The 17,049-nt window shown below is 45.1% G+C and overlaps 1 protein-coding gene across 9 annotated transcripts in view; it reads right to left on the bottom strand.

Annotated features, from left to right (window-relative positions):
* MYO9B (myosin IXB) overlaps nt 1-17,049 on the bottom strand; it is a 165,447-nt gene that overhangs the window by 126,269 nt on the left and 22,129 nt on the right. For all 9 annotated transcript variants that reach the window (XM_069962291.1, XM_069962283.1, XM_069962286.1 and 6 more), the window contains exon 2: nt 2,445-3,326. In XM_069962291.1, the coding sequence (XP_069818392.1) occupies nt 2,445-3,272 (828 nt within the window). In that variant the 5' untranslated portion in view covers nt 3,273-3,326. The remainder of the gene's footprint in view (nt 1-2,444; nt 3,327-17,049) is intronic.

Below are 17,049 nucleotides of genomic sequence, written 5' to 3'. Positions count from 1 at the left end.
GAAGGTGGGGGAGACTTCCTGGGTCAGAGTACAGTGCTGTAGACTATGCTATACAGACCATGCCCCTCCTCCACTCGCGCTCCCTCTTAAACCAAAGCAATGCTCTTAAACCAAGTCACAATTTTGAAAAACTGTGAGCTCTTAAACCAAAACGCTCTTAAACCAAGTTACTCTTAAACCAAGGTACCACTGTACTTTAACTAGCTCTAAAGGCTGGTCATAACCAGTGCAATGAAAGTTGCAATACATGCAATTAAGGACTACTACTAGTAAGTCACTAACTTCAAAAAGCAGAATCCATCTTAACATACTTTCTCTTTAAGTTGGTAATAAATATACTATCTATATCATAAAAATGAAAGTCTGTCTGTCTGTCCCGTATAGACTTCCAAACGCCTGAACCGTTTGACCCCAAATTTGGCAGGCAGACACATTAGGTGCCTGGGCAGGTTAGAGCAAAGGTCCCGTCCTTGCCAGATTTACAGAAGGGCAGCGGGATGGGGAAGACCGCCCCATAGAGATGAATGGAAAAATCTCCACACTGCACACACAGGTGATATAATTAGCTGCAGGTCTCCAGCAGAAACGGCAGTTGGAAGCCTTAGCAACTAATAGGACTACTACTTTTATTTTCACAGGGAGCTGTGGTTGCTAGGACCAGCTGCCTTACAAAAGATCCACAGAAATAACTGGTAGACCCCTACTCCAACTATACAGTACAGGTATACAGGAAACTACAACTATAAAAGGACCCCAAAACTCTACACTACAGGTATACAGCACCTCCACCAACTCTATACTACAGGTATACAGGACCCCCAAACTATAAAACTACAGGTATACAGGGCCCCAAAACTATACAGTACAGGTATACAGGACCCCAAATCTCTATACTAAAAGGTATACAAGACCCCAAAACAATACACTACAAGTATAAAAAGGAACTTCACCAACTCTTTACTACAGGTATACAGCACCTCCACCAACTCTATACTACAGATATACAGGACCACCAAACTATACACTACAGGTATACAGATCCTTCACCAACTATATACTACAGGTATACAGATCCTTCACCAACTATATACTACAGGTATACAGGACCCCCAAACTATACACTACAGGTGTACAGGACCCCCACAACTATACACTGCAGGTGTACAGGACCCCCACAACTATACACTGCAGGTGTACAAGACCCCACAACTATACACTACAGGTGTACAGGACCCCACAACTATACACTACAGGTGTACAGGACCCCACAACTATACACTACAGGTGTACAGGACCCCACAACTATATACTACAGGTGTACAGGACCCCACAACTATACACTACAGGTGTACAGGACCCCACAACTATACACTACAGGTGTACAGGACCCCACAACTATACACTGCAGGTGTACAGGACCCCACAACTATACACTACAGGTGTACAGGACCCCACAACTATACACTACAGGTATACAGGACTCCCAAACTGTAAACTACAGGTATCCATGACCCTTAAACTATAAACTACAGGTACACAACACCTTCACCAACTATATACTAGAGGTATACAGGACCTCCCCCAACTATACAATCCAGGTATACACTAATTCCACTGATAAATTCAGATGAAACAATACATTTTAGACAATTGCAGTTTCAGGTTAAGCATCATTTGCAGTGGCAATAAACAAGGCCCAAGCCTAATCACTGCATGTTTTCCGCATGGGCAATTGTATGTTGCTGCTCCAGAGTTGTATCAGGTAAAAATCTTTATGTCTATGTACCTGGCAATAACACTGTCAATGTTGTACATAACCAGGCTATGTATATAACACTGCCAATGTTGTATATAATCAGGCTGTATATAACACTGCCAATGTTGTATATAATCAGGCTGTATATAACACTGCCAATGCTGTATATAATCAGGCTGTATATAACACTGCCAATGTTTTATATAACCAAGCTGTATATAACACTGCCAATTCTGTATGTGACCAGGCTCTGTATAAGACTGCCAATGCTGTATATAACCAGTCTGTATACTGTATAAGACTGCCAATGTTGTATATAACACTGCCAATCTTGTAATAAACCAGGCTCTGTATATAACAAGGCTCTGTATATAACACTGCCAATGTTGTATATAACCAGGCTCTGTATACAGTCTGATCACATGACATCTCAGTTTGGCTATTAGGTATTTAGGATGTTTAAAGTTTTTAGTTTATTTCTAATGTGCATAAGCTACAATTTACATGAACAGTGCAGAACTGTCAGGTATATAGGGCTCCTGGCGATTTCCCCTTAAACAAACAAAAGGGTATAGATAGGCCTTCTGAGCACTCTTGGAACAAATCTAATTAACACACTGACACTTTATACCCGGGCAGCGCCGGGAACATTTTCTAGTATACTATAAAAGGACAACACATATATTACCTCGAGCACAGGTCCAGCCCCCAGTATGGTTCTCTCTACTCCACTTGCATAGCCTTTCTGACTCAGTGCAGTCAGGCAGTGTATCAGGAAATTGGTACTTTGCGTCTTTCCAGAGCCGCTCTCTCCAGAGATCACTATGCATTGGTTCACTCTCTTCTTCAACATGGTATGATAAGACACATCCGCAATAGCAAAAATGTGGGGCTCCAATTTACCCAGTTGGTGGTTGTCATACATTTTGACATACTTTGGGTTATAGATTGGTAAAAATTTGAAAGGATTTATAGCTATCAAAATACTTCCTGCATATGTGTAAATCTTTTGTTTTAAAAAGCGAACTTTTAGGTTTTCTAAAATGGCTGACTCTGTAAGATTAGGCAAATTACACAAGTCATTGTAGTCCATCTGGGGCCGGGGGAGAAATCCCCTCTCCACAAGCCTCCTAGCTGCTTCCTCTTCAGATACAGGAGGGAGATGGACATATTTAATGGTCCCATCTTGATTCTTTTCTTGTAGAAGGAAATAATATCCTTCTGCCTGTGAATGCCTCTCTTGAGCTTTTCGTGGCCACAGACGTACCCTCTGTACTGGAGAGTCATTGGCATCTAGAACCCACTCCTCCCCTCCAGACTCCTTTACTTCAGTCAGAACATAGGTTTTAGAAGAATCCAGACAAAGAGCTGCAACCGCACTATTGATGACATCTGAGGCAGAGGATTCTTTTGAGGCCACAACAGTGCAGCAGTTGGAGTCTTGCTGAGAGAGTTGGGAATATATGTAAAGATTGTACGACGCCGTGTCATGGCTGGCGTCATTTTTTAAACTCATTCTGTGCCAGTCCTTGGTTCTGCATTCCGTGTATCAGACAGCTATAATCAGCATCTGAAAGGCAACAACACAAACTTTAGTAATATCTGGTGGAAGACCTGGAAAGCAATTTTTATTAGGCAACTATGGACGTTAGATATACATGACTTGAAAGAAAACACGAAAGAAAACACTGCACAAGACACACAGATGTACCCAATAAAACATTTTCTATTGTCAGTTGTGTGCATTTACATATCAGTTTTTCCTATTTTGTTTGCCTTTGACTATTCCTCTTAAAGGGGAACTCCAAGTAGAGGTTAAAGTGACTGTACCACCAGGCCCAGGCTGAAGCACTGGAGGCGGGCCGACCCACCCTTAGTGGGAGGAAACCCTCGCTCCTCTATGATAGGGTTCCATTGATTCTAATGGAGTCACGTCATGGAGGGGGTGGAGTTTCTTCCCACTAAGGGTGGGTCGGCCTGCCTCTAGTGCTTCAGCCTGGGCCTGGTGGTACAGTCACTTTAAATAAAATGAAACTTCTGCAGAAGCATAAAGCATTACTTTCCTATCCATTCCAGTTTTGAAACTACAAAAAATCCATTTGTTTGGGGGGGTTGTTCTGTTTTGTTTTTCTGCACTTCCTGGTATATCAGTTTACACAGTACTACATGTTCCAGAATGCAATGCTTTCCCTCAGCTGTTCATCACACCCAAAGCTGTTGCAGAACATCTAGGCTGTGTTCACACATTGCAGTTTCATTGTGTCACTGAATTATTTGCAGTAATTTTATTTCATTGTGCACAAGCCAAAAAGACAGAAATGGCTGCACATCGCACCCATGGCTGACACGAAAGCTTGTTCAGCTACATTTAAAACCAACATCAGAAGTTAGTATATAATTTGGCCAAACCATATTGCCTCATGTACCACGTGCAGGTCTTCTGATACACATGAGTCCCTAACCAAACATCATCACTGTGCCGGTCAGCGACCACAATCCCCGCAAAACGTGCGCAAGCAGAGAAGAGGGGCCACGGAATGGCCCTGCAACCCCATTGTCACAGGACCAGACCCAAAAGGGCACCCCGAACCCCGCAGGCGCCACCGGCGGACAAAGTGGACGCCAAGCAACACAAGTGTGAACAAGCTCTTACCTCTCTCCATTCCTCTGCAGGTAGAATGGGAGAATACTAGGAGATCCTCCCCTTATGTACACAGGTGCACTTTTTCCGCCGGTGGCGCCTGCGGGGTTTGGGGTGCCCTTTTGGGTCTGGTGCTGTGACAATGGGGTTGCAGGGCCATTCCGTGGCCCCTCTTCTCTACTTGCGCACGTTTTGCGGGGATTGTGGTCGCTGACCGGCACAGTGATGAGGTTTGGTTAGGGACTCATGTGTATCAGAAGACCTGCACGTGGTACATGAGGCAATATGGTTTGGCCAAATTATATACTAACTTCTGATGTTGGTTTTAAATGTAGCTGAACAAGCTTTCGTGTCAGCCATGGGTGCGATGTGCAGCCATTTCTGTCCTTTTGGCTTGTGCATATTTTATGTATTCTGTCCCTTTTTTCATTGTGGCTAGCACTCGTGCTGTGTAAGACCCATGTGATCCAAATTAGCAGGAAGCACCTGTGTACATAAGGGGAGGATCTCCTAGTATTCTCCCATTCTACCTGCAGAGGAATGGAGAGAGGTAAGAGCTTGTTCACACTTGTGTTGCTTGGCGTCCACTTTTTCCGCCGGTGGCGCCTGCGGGGTTTGGGGTGCCCTTTTGGGTCTGGTGCTGTGACAATGGGGTTGCAGGGCCATTCCGTGGCCCCTCTTCTCTGCTTGCGCACGTTTTGCGGGGATTGTGGTCGCTGACCGGCACAGTGATGAGGTTTGGTTAGGGACTCATGTGTATCAGAAGACCTGCACGTGGTACATGAGGCAATATGGTTTGGCCAAATTATATACTAACTTCTGATGTTGGTTTTAAATGTAGCTGAACAAGCTTTCGTGTCAGCCATGGGTGCGATGTGCAGCCATTTCTGTCCTTTTGGCTTGTGCATATTTTATGTATTCTGTCCCTTTTTTCATTGTGGCTAGCACTCGTGCTGTGTAAGACCCATGTGATCCAAATTAGCAGGAAGCACCTGTGTACATAAGGGGAGGATCTCCTAGTATTCTCCCATTCTACCTGCAGAGGAATGGAGAGAGGTAAGAGCTTGTTCACACTTGTGTTGCTTGGCGTCCACTTTTTCCGCCGGTGGCGCCTGCGGGGTTTGGGGTGCCCTTTTGGGTCTGGTGCTGTGACAATGGGGTTGCAGGGCCATTCCGTGGCCCCTCTTCTCTGCTTGCGCACGTTTTGCGGGGATTGTGGTCGCTGACCGGCACAGTGATGAGGTTTGGTTAGGGACTCATGTGTATCAGAAGACCTGCACGTGGTACATGAGGCAATATGGTTTGGCCAAATTATATACTAACTTCTGATGTTGGTTTTAAATGTAGCTGAACAAGCTTTCGTGTCAGCCATGGGTGCGATGTGCAGCCATTTCTGTCCTTTTGGCTTGTGCATATTTTATTTCATTGTGGTCCCACCCACACAGCACGCTGTATTCTCTACCTGTAACACCACACAGCACGCTGTATTCTCTACCTGTAATACCACACAGCACACTGTATTCTCTACCTGTAACACCACACAGCATGCTGTATTCTCTACCTGTAACACCACACAGCACACTGTATTCTCTACCTGTAACACCATACAGCACGCTGTATCCTCTACCTGTAATACCACACAGCACACTGTATCCTCTACCTGTAACACCACACAGCACACTGTATTTTCTACCTGTAACACCACACAGCACACTGTATTTTCTACCTGTAACACCACACAGCATGCTGTATTCTCTATCTAACACCACACAGCACGCTGTATTCTCTACCTGTAACACCACACAGCACACTGTATTCTCTACCTGTAACACCACACAGCACGCTGTATTGTCTACCTGTAATACCACACAGCACGCTGTATTCTCTACCTGTAACACCACACAGCACGCTGTATTCTCTACCTGTAATACCACACAGCACACTGTATTCTCTACCTGTAACACCACACAGCACGCTGTATTCTCTACCTGTAACACCACACAGCACGCTGTATTCTCTACCTGTAACACCACACAGCACACTGTATTCTCTACCTGTAACGCTGATATTGGAATAAAAGTAAAGAATTTTGAATTTTTTTTTCTTTCCATTTCCACGCACATATTATGATCAAGCATCTTTTACCTTTGAAGTTGAGCCCGACAATAAGGCTCTGATCCTCTCTGCCGTTTAGCATCATTTACTTGTGTTACTGCATCATTTTTGTGAATACGCTGCAGTACTGCAATGACACCCCAACATGTGTGAAAACACAGCCCGAATTTCACTGCACACTTCTGCACAATTAGAGAAATCAGTGCAACACCTGCTTCTGGCCGGTCAGAGATGGTGAATCACTCAGGGGATTGGGGGATCCAGCCAAGCCTCCTGGAACATTACACCCTGCCCCCTGTCTGCATCATCAGCCTTATCTCAGCAAACACACACAATGTGAGACAGAGGCATGGAAGATTTGTCTCCTAAGGGGGGATAGCAGAAGAAGCAGGAGACAATGTGGATTTGCACAGATGCCATTTTTCTTCACTTCCTGGATTTCTATCAGCTACCAGTGTGGCAGAACCGTACAGATACGGTAATACATTGTATAGACACATATTTAACTTAGTCTGTGCTTCCAGAACATAGAAAATGTTTTAATTGTTTTGTGCAAGTGTCAAAAAAACTTTAATTCACTACCCAAATTGTAGATGTTTTCCACAATCGAACAAAAAATCCCTGCCTATTGGAAGTCTTAAAACTTTACTCATATATAAAAATGTCAACCCAAAAGATGTAAGAAAATGCAGGCGATACCCTCACCAAAACAAAATCACCCTGGTGTGTATATGATGATTGGTTTAAAAAGATAGCCGACAATACAAAAAACGTTAAACACTATCGTGTGTGGATACCATAATTCTTGGATTTTATTGCTGTGAAAGACAATTACTTACGGGTAATCTTGTTTTCGGTAGCCCATGACAGCACCCCTGGAGAGGACCTCCCACCGCTGGACAGGAAACCTGTGAATATAAAAGCTTGACACACCTCTCCAGACCTCAGTTCAAATAAAAGTACTCCAGCGGAGGTAAAAAAACAACATAGGTAATAATAAGGAAAGGTAAACAATATCTAGGCAACATTCGGTGTATATATATATATATATATATATATATATATATATATATATATATAGGGTAGGGTATGCAGGAGGGGTGCTGTCATGGGCTACCGAAAACAAGATTACCCGTAAGTAATCGTGTCTTTACCCTAACGCCCTATGACAGCACCCCTGGAGAATTAGAATAGGAGCTAATAACTAATTAGGGGGGGGGACTACTGCCGAAAGGACTTTTCGGCCAAAGGATAAATCAGATATTGGCCTTAACTGTACTCTGTAGTGCTTAAAGAAAGTGTGAACCGAGCCCCAGGTGGCAGCTTTACAAATTTGATCTAGGGTAGCTTCAGCCCTCTCAGCCCAGGATGTTGCCATTGACCTAGTAGAATGAGCTGTGAAAAACGGGAGAGGATCTTTATTCTTACTAGTATAGGCTAGAGAGATTGATTGTTTGATCCATCTACTAACAGAGGCTTTGGAAGCTGCTTTACCCTTATTGGGCCCTAAGAATTGAACTAACAGATTTTCAGCGGACCTAAACTCCTTTGTTTTATCAAGGTATTTCAGCAAGCATCTCCTTACATCCAGCGTATGGAAAGCGGCTTCCTTCTGGTTTTTGGGATTGTTACAGAATGATGGCAAGATAATCTCCTGATTTTTATGAAACTCTGAAACTACTTTCGGGAGAAAGGTAGGGAGCGTTCTCATAATTACTCTGTCGCCTAGGATCTGTGTATATGGAGGATGAGCGGATAAAGCTTGTATTTCTCCCATTCTTCTAGCAGTTGTTATAGCCAAAAGAAACACCATTTTGATTGTGAGCATCTTGATTGAGATATCGTCTATGGGCTCAAAGGGAGTCCCTGTTAGGGCATCCAGGACTAGGTTTAAGTCCCATTGAGGCACCAATATCTTTTTGGGTGTATTGAGACGAGAGGCTGCTGTTATAAACCTCTTTACTAAGGTATTTTCTGCTAATTTAAAATTTAGGAAAGAGCTCAAAGCCGAGACCTGAACTTTCAGCGTACTCGGACTTAAGTTCATCTCTAGACCGGCCTGCAGGAAGCTGAGCACAAGAGGAATGTTGGGTTTGTCTAAAGGATCCTGCTTACCTTTAGAGAACCTCAGGAAGGCGCACCAGACTCGAAAATAGATGTTAAATGTAACATCCTTCCTGCTTGCCAGAAGTGTATTGATTACACTGTCAGAGAATCCCCTTCTCTTTAGGATGCCCCGCTCAGCATCCAGGCCATCAAGTGTAGATTCGGAGTATCCGGGTGCACCACTGGGCCCTGCGACAGAAGATCTTTGATGTCCGGAAGAACCCAGGGTTGACTTACTGACATTTTCCTTAGGCAAGTAATCCATGGCCTTCTGGGCCAAAATGGAGCTATGAGGAGTAATGTCGCCCTGTCTTCCCGGATTTTCTTGATGATTTTCGGGATCAGACGGAATGGCGGGAAGGCGTAACCTTTCTCCTTTCCCCAATTGGGGGAGAAAGAGTCTATCTTTGTCGGGTTGTCCAAAGGGTCCAACGAACAGAACCTGTTTAGTTTTCGGTTTCCTCTTGTTGCAAATAGGTCTATTGATGGTGTGCCGTACCTTTTTAGAATTAGGTGGAATATCTGTTCGTTCAGAGACCACTCTGTCTGCCTTAGCTGTACTCTGCTGAGAAAATCTGCAACTCTGTTTTCCTTTCCCTTCAGATTGACTGCTGCTAGTGATGTCAAGTTTAATTCTGCAAAGGAAAAAATTTGATAAGAAAGATTCAAGAGTGTCTGGGACCTGGTGCCCCCCTGTCGGTTCACATAAGACACTGCTGTTGTGTTGTCCGAATAAATTACCACATGTTTGTGTTTGATTTGGGGTTGAAATTTCTCCAGAGCTAGTTGTATTGCCAGTAATTCCTTGTAATTTGAAGAGCTTTGTTTGGTTTGTAAGGTCCAACGGCCTTGCTGATTTTGGTTGTCCATGTGAGCTCCCCACCCCCATGGGCTGGTATCTGTTGTAATTCTCACAATTGGGTGAGGAGACCAATGGATCCCTGAAGAGAGATTGTCTAGGTTTAACCACCAACGGAGGGACAATCTGGCTTTGAAGACAGGAGAAAGGGGCGGTCTAGGGTCTCCCTGGTTCTGCTCCAGGACGTCAGGATACTCTGTTGTAGGTCCCTGGACCTGGCTTGTGCCCATCTTACCGCTGGTATACATGATGTTAAAAGTCCTAAGACCGACATAGCCTCTCTTAAGGATGGCTTGAAGGTCCAAAACAGGGTCTGAACTCTGTCCATGATACCCGTTTCTTGACTTCCGGCAGAAAGGTCATCTGAACTGTTGAATCCAATAAATATCCTAGAAAATTGAAGCGGGGAGATGGAGTCAGATTGGACTTCTTTAGGTTGATGTTCCAGCCTAGATATTTTATTATATCTAGAGCCTAATCTAGATGGAGAAGTAGGGATTGAGTAGTGTCCGCCACTAGAAGGAAGTCGTCCAAGTATGGAATGAGCAGTATGTCCTTGGTCCTGATGAAGGCCGCCATGTCTGCCACCACTTTCGTGAACACTCTGGGGGCCTGAGAGACCCCAAACGGGAGGGCTTTGTACTGATAGTGACACCATTGCCCCTTGATGTTCACTGCTAGCCTCAGGAACTTCTGATGCGATGGATAGATAGGGATATGATAGTATGCATCCTCTAAATCCACCGATGCCATCAGGCACCCTGGATAAAGAAGATGGATGGCTGACTTGAGAGTCTCCATACGAAACTTTTTGTATTTTAAGTGGACATTGAGACTCTTTAAATTGATGATGACCCGATAGCTGACATTTGGTTTCTTTACTAAGAACAGTGGGGAATAAAATCCCTTTCCCTGTTGACTCAGAGGGACTGGGATTATAACATTTTTGTCCACTAAAGAGAGTACTTCCCCTTCTAACGCTATCTGTTTTTCTTGGTCTGACATTATTCTGGTGGGAAGGTATCTGTCCGGGGGAGTGCTGTCAACTCAAACAGCAGTCCCCAAGCTAAGGTATTTAACACCCAGGGACTGGAGGAAATTTCCCTCCAGGCTGGGAGAAAAAGGGACAGACGACCCCCCACCGGATGAATGTCATTTGGAATCTTTGGGTTTGTCTTTACCTGAGAAAAGGAACCCCTTCCCTTTCCCAGAGACCCTAAATCTCTTGCTGTTGTCCTGCCTAGGCCGAAAGGGTCTTTTGAAAGGTCTTTTCCCCTGAGCCGGCTCTTGAGATTTTTGTTGGCCTGGAAACTGTTTCTTCTTTTCAGATGCTTTTTCTAGCAGAGTGTCAAGAATTGGGCCGAACAGTGATTCGCCATTGCAAGGGATTGCACATAGTTTACCCTTAGAGGCAATGTCACCTTTCCAGGGTTTCAGCCATATCGCTCGCCTGGCAGAATTAGATAGGGCTGCTGCTCTGGCTGACATCTTCAACGAATCCACTGATGCCAAAAAAATCGGCTGCTTTGGATAGAACGGGTAAATCCTCCAAGATTCTAGCAGGGACATTCTCTTTAACTGAGTCTTTAGGTCCCCCAACAACAACCTCAGGGATCTGGCCACACATGTTGCTGCCACATTAGTTCTTAAGGCACAAGTGGACGCTTCCCATGTTTTGCGGTTGAAGTGGTCGGCCTTACGATCCATAGGGTCTGATAGGGACCCTAAGTCCTCAAATGGTAGGCTGTTTTTCTTGACAATCTTAGCCACAGGAGCATCCACTGCCGGTGCTCTATCCCATAATTTGCAGTCAGCTTCTTCAAAAGGATATTTCCTCTTAAAGACCTGTGGAATAAAAAATTTTCTATCCGGGTTCTCCCACTCTTTATTTATGAGGGCCTTAATGCTTGTATGGAGGGAGAATGTGCGGATCTTTTTAGGCTCTAAACCTTCATATAAGGCATCCTCTGCTGATTTAGGCTGTGTGACTTCTTCTATGTTCATGGACTGCCTAATTGCTTTAATAAGCTGATCCGTATCATCTACAGGGCATAACGTATTACTAGTAGTAGTTTTCTCCTCTTCTTCCCCCTGTTGCTCTACTTCTCCCTCCTCCACATCTACCCATGTAATAGCTGGAGCAGGGTTAGAGTCTACTTGAGTACCAGAGGGACCGGGTATTTCTTGCTGGCGGGTTAGGTTAAGGTGACTAAGGGATGATTTAATCTCATCCCTCACCATCTGCTTAATGCTATTTGCCAGCGCAGAAGATTCTTGTGCCACTAACTTATCAATACAGGCAGGGCACACAGATCTATTATAATCCTCCTTAAGTTCCTTCTTACATTCACCACATTCTCAGATGATTTACTGGAGGATTTAGAGGTTGGTGTTGATTTCTAAAATACAAACAGCAAACAAATACTCCATTAAAATAAACATAAGGATAAAGGACCTCTCACCAAACCCTGGTCTTCACTGGTACCGGACTAGAGGTCTTTGAGCTTCTCTTTTCACCCCTCTCACAGCGATCATGGCGTCCTTTATCCCCTCCTGGAGGTTCCGACATTACTGCAGGAGGTGTACCAGCAGACCTTTCTGTATAGTAGTAGGGCCGGCTGATGGGAGTCTCAGTGCCTCAAGACGCAAGAGGCTTCGGACGCCTGCTCACAGCAGCTGGGGTTTCAAATACCCTTCCCGGGCGATGCGCCGGAAGTGACGCGACCCGGCCGTGACGTCATCCGGAAGCGCCGGATGTCACCACGCACTCGCACGCCGCCGTGCATCCTGACATGATACGCCCAGGGAAACTGGAAGCCGACACTCACGGATGCCGGCGTTCCACCGCGAGACCACGCTACCCCAACGGAGATCATGGCGCGGTCCCACGGCCCAGAGCCGTGCGGCCGTCCGGTGAGTCCCCCAAAACACTTCCAGGCTGCTCCCAGGGAGAGACTTATGCCTGCAGGGAGCCTCACTGTGCAAAAGCAGATGGAGGACCTGCGGCCTGACTGGTTGTCAAACTTCTTTTTCTGCCCACATAGGAGCGTCTTCCCAGACCTCCCATCCGCTAGGACAGGAAACCTGAACTGAGGTCTGGAGAGGTGTGTCAAGCTTTTATATTCTCAGGTTTCCTGTCCTGTGGTGGGAGGTCCTCTCCAGGGGTGCTGTCATAGGGCGTTAGGGTAAATTATAACAAATGGCTGGAGGAAAGTACATAATCAATTGTTGTGACCAGTAACTGAGATAGAAGTAAGAAACATTGCACAAAGAACCTTTATCTGGGCACAGATAACAACTGAAAGAAAAAGCTTCATTGACCCCATAAAAGGAGTATGATTTAAAGCTGAAGATCCATTGACGCCCTTTTTGGAGCAGCCTCTTATTGTAATCACCTTTCCTAACTGAGGGAAAAAGAATCGGAGACAACACAAATCACTCCACAGGCCTCTACCAGCTCTGGCGGAGGAAACACAAGAGTCATCAGGTTCCAACTTGCCCCGGTGATGGCCGCTTCCGCATACCCCTCACCTGCACAGCTCATTAATAAGCATGGCAATGGGATGCCCCCATAATGATGTCCAATATTCCCATACTGCCTTGCTGCTAAGCGGAATGTCAGGGACGTGGTAGCTGCTCATACTGTAAGTAGGGATGGTCCGAACCTGCCGAGGTTCGGGTTCATATGAACCCCAACGCTCGGCAGCAGATTCCCGCTGTCTGCCCGCTCCGTGGAGCGGGCGGATCCAGCGGGAGTAACGCCTGGAAAACTGGGATACAGCCTATGGCTATGACTGTATCCCAGTTTTCTAGGCGGTCCTCCCGCTCCACGGAGCAGGCAGACAGCGGGAATCATTACCGAGGGTTCGGGTTCATACGCACCCGAACCGAACTCGGTTCGGACCATCCCTAACTGTAAGTGTTAAGCTACCCTAACATTTTATTCCCTTAGAATGAATGGAGCCGCGTCATAGAGGGGAGGGAATTCCCTCCCACTGGGGGCGGGCCGGCCTACCTCCAGTGCTTGAGCACCAGCCGGTTCCGGTGCATAGAACGGCGCCGTAAACGGGAACCAGGCCGCGGTTCGAAAAACGGACCGCGGTACCAGCTTCCTCGTGACGGCGCCGTTGGATCCGTGGGTTCAGCTTAAAGAGGATGTACCTGGTGGTACATCCTCTTTAAATCTCAATTCTTTTTTATTTTTTTTGTTTTAATGTTTTAAAAAAATATATATTAAAAAATATTATTTTTTGGCCATATCGCCCAGCCCTAAACACACACACCAAGGAACAAAATAAAAACAACATCGTAGACAACCTGCCTGATGAGAATTTGTAGCAGGATATAACTAGGTTCTCTAGTTACCAATTCTGGAGTAATTGATATAGTCCTTGAAATATTTTAATTTTGGTGGAGCAGAATGTTACATGCCAGGCAGCAAAATGTAACAAGCATTCTGGCATAAATTATAGAATGACATCCTACTCAAACCTCTAGAGCCCGGCTAGAGCCTATAGCCATTAAGACCTTAGAAAGCACATTCTCTAAAGGCATCAGGAAATAATTCTTGTAAGACATCAAATTACAGAATACATCCTGACAGACTGACTCGCTGCCTGGTCATGCTTAGGTCATATTAAATTATGAATAATCCTCCAAAAGCAGCCAGTATCATAGTGTGTGCTAAACAGAGTCTTACGCTTAGCACATGACTAAACCCTGCTCAGTATCAATTTGATTGTGAACAGTGGCTGCTTTTGTATGGTACAGCCACATGAAGAAACGCTGATGATTTTTACTGCACTTCTGCAACAAAATCCATGTGAAATGGTGCATACTTTGGTGTGGACTTTCCTAAGAATTATGCAAATAAATGTTTGTGTCTATCCATAGCTGCAGATTTGGCAGAATACTCGCATATAGTTGTACAATAATGTAGATTTTGACTTTCGCCTTTATGTCAATGGGGAAAATCTGCAACATAGTCACAAGCAGAACAGACATGCTGAAGATTTTATATCTCCTATCCAGGTCAGTTTCTACATAGATACAAAGGGGGCATGGGGTGCATATTCCCCAACATATTGAGCATTTTGTTCATCCAAAGGGCCACTGCACACTGAGGGAAAAAAAGGCTAAATTTACAAGCGGAGTCTGCACATTGAATTCCATCCATAATTCTGCCTGCCCTATTTCTTCAATGGGATTTTTCTTGCACCTCTCCTCTCAAAGAATGAACATGATTTAGGGTATATTCACACGGACGGGCTCACAGCGAGATTCTCGCTGCGAGCCCGGCAGGTCCTGGCAGTTCCCATACACTACATACTTGCTGCGGTCTAAACGACCGCAGCGAGTATGTAATTATACCGCCCTTAACCCCTTCTGCTCCCGCCCGGCTCCCCCGCTGTAAACATACTTTACCTGTCCTTGCTGCACGGGTCCGGCGTCATGCTCTCCTGTCCGGCCAATCAGTGTGATGCCCAGCCGCAGCCACTGATTGGCCGGGAGGGAGAGCAGGACGCCACACCCGTGCAGCGAGGACAGGTAAAGTATGCTTACAGCGGGGGAGCCGGGCAGGAGCAGAAGGGGTTAAGGGCGGTATAATTACATACTCGCTGCGGTCGTTTAGACCGCAGCAAGTATGTAGTGTATGGGAACTGCCAGGACCTGCCGGGCTCGCAGCGATAATCTCGCTGCGAGCCCGCCCGTGTGAATATACCCTTAAGGCGACTCTGTACCAACAATCTGTCCCCCCAAACCACTTGTATCTTCGGATAGCTGCTTTTAATCCAAGATCTGTCCTGGAGTCCATTCGGCAGGTGATGCAGTTATTGTCCTAAAAAAACAACTTTTAAACTTGCAGCCCTGTGCCAAACGGCCGTGGCCTAGAGTATCTGTGCCCTAACTTTGCAACACCCCTCTGTCCCTCGTCCCCACCCTCTTCATCCTTAGGAATGCCACTGGCACTATTTTTCCTATTCCTCTGCAGTGAAAACTACACAGGTGCCTTAACGATCCAGCCCATGTGCCGTCCTCACACAGCTGATGAATAGTAGGAAATCTGTCTGGAGCATTCCTAATGAGGAGGGCAGGTAGGAGGGAAAGAGAGGTTGTGCCAGCATAATGCACACACACTCTAGGCCGCGGCAGTTTGGCACAGGGATGCAAGTTTAAAAGTTGTTTTTTAGGACAATAACTGCATCACCTGCTGAGCGGACCCCAGGACAGATCTTGGATTAAAAGCAGCTATCTGAAGGTACAAGTGGTTTGGGGGGGGGGGGGGGGGATATGGGACAGATTATGATTACAGGGTCACTTTAAGTTTAGGTTGAGTGATGGCAGCTTTAAGCACCCTTTTGGGTGTGGTTATTTTTGAAGGTCCATTGAATTTTTGAAAAGATAATGAAAGGACGGCCCAGAAAAAAAATCTGTATAAACAGCTTAAAATAATAGCTATTGTTCGCTAAATAACAGCCGCAAATAAATGTGTTAATGTGTGAACATGGCCAAAAACTGTTGGTTTTCACAAAGTGAGAGCTAGTAAAAATATTCAGATTAGTTATGGGAATGGCAATGTCTTGAACTTCTTGTCCTTATAATTTTTAGTGTTTTTTTTTTTTTAAAAAAGGTTCTTCTCTCTAGTCTTTTATACTTTGCTCCTAAAAATTGAGGCATAATTTCTTTTTCTTTTAACTAAAATAACGTATGTGACAACTACTAAGTTATACATGGATTTAGTTTTAATAAATTCTCTTTGCACCAGAATGATAAATCAAATGGGTAAAGCAATTTATTGCTATCTCCTTTATAATGTGACATGCTTACAGACAGGATGCATGTGCGTCATTACCACTGTGCACTGTAAACACTAAAAAAACTGTACAAAAGAGTAATACATTGGTGGAAGCATCATTCTAGTTTACAACATTGAAACAAAAGCCCAGTATGCAAAGGTAACACACACACACACACGAGTACAATACAAGAAATACTGGATTGGAAAGTGTTTGTGTATTGTTAGGCAGAAGCTGATATGCCCTGTAGTCAAATGAACAAAAACACTAATCTTATAACTGGCACTGACTGTACCACAATTTGCATTCTATTCTATTGATGTATATAGGAGCCAAGACTAATTAATGGGTTTTTAATCTCTTAGGACTGCCCCCACAGTCTTTTGAGCATCTGTTTTACAGTTCTAAAAATATATGTACAGTGGTACCTTGGTTTAAGAGTAACTTGGTTTAAGAGCGTTTTGGTTTAAGAGCTCACAGTTTTTCAAAATTGTGACTTGGTTTAAGAGCATTGCTTTGGTTTAGGAGCTCCCTGTACTGAGTGGGAACGCGAGTGGAGGAGGGGCATGGTCTGCATAGCGGGGTCTACAGCCCTGTACTCTGACCCAGGAAGTCTCCCTCACCTTCCAAATCATAGCAGATCCACTTCAGGCTGGGGCTTGCATCAGGGGACAGGACTGTGGAGGCAATCTCTGCATAGCTGTAACCCCTCTCTTCCCGGACAGAGAGCGCTGCTATACTGTGCCCATATCTGCTCTGCTCATTCCTTCATACT

Source organism: Dendropsophus ebraccatus, chromosome 3 (genome assembly GCF_027789765.1).
Source record: "Dendropsophus ebraccatus isolate aDenEbr1 chromosome 3, aDenEbr1.pat, whole genome shotgun sequence".
Classification (NCBI taxonomy): Eukaryota; Metazoa; Chordata; class Amphibia; order Anura; family Hylidae; genus Dendropsophus; species Dendropsophus ebraccatus.
The sequence above is the reverse complement of the archived record's forward strand: the minus strand, read 5'-3'. Positions and strand labels throughout refer to the sequence as shown.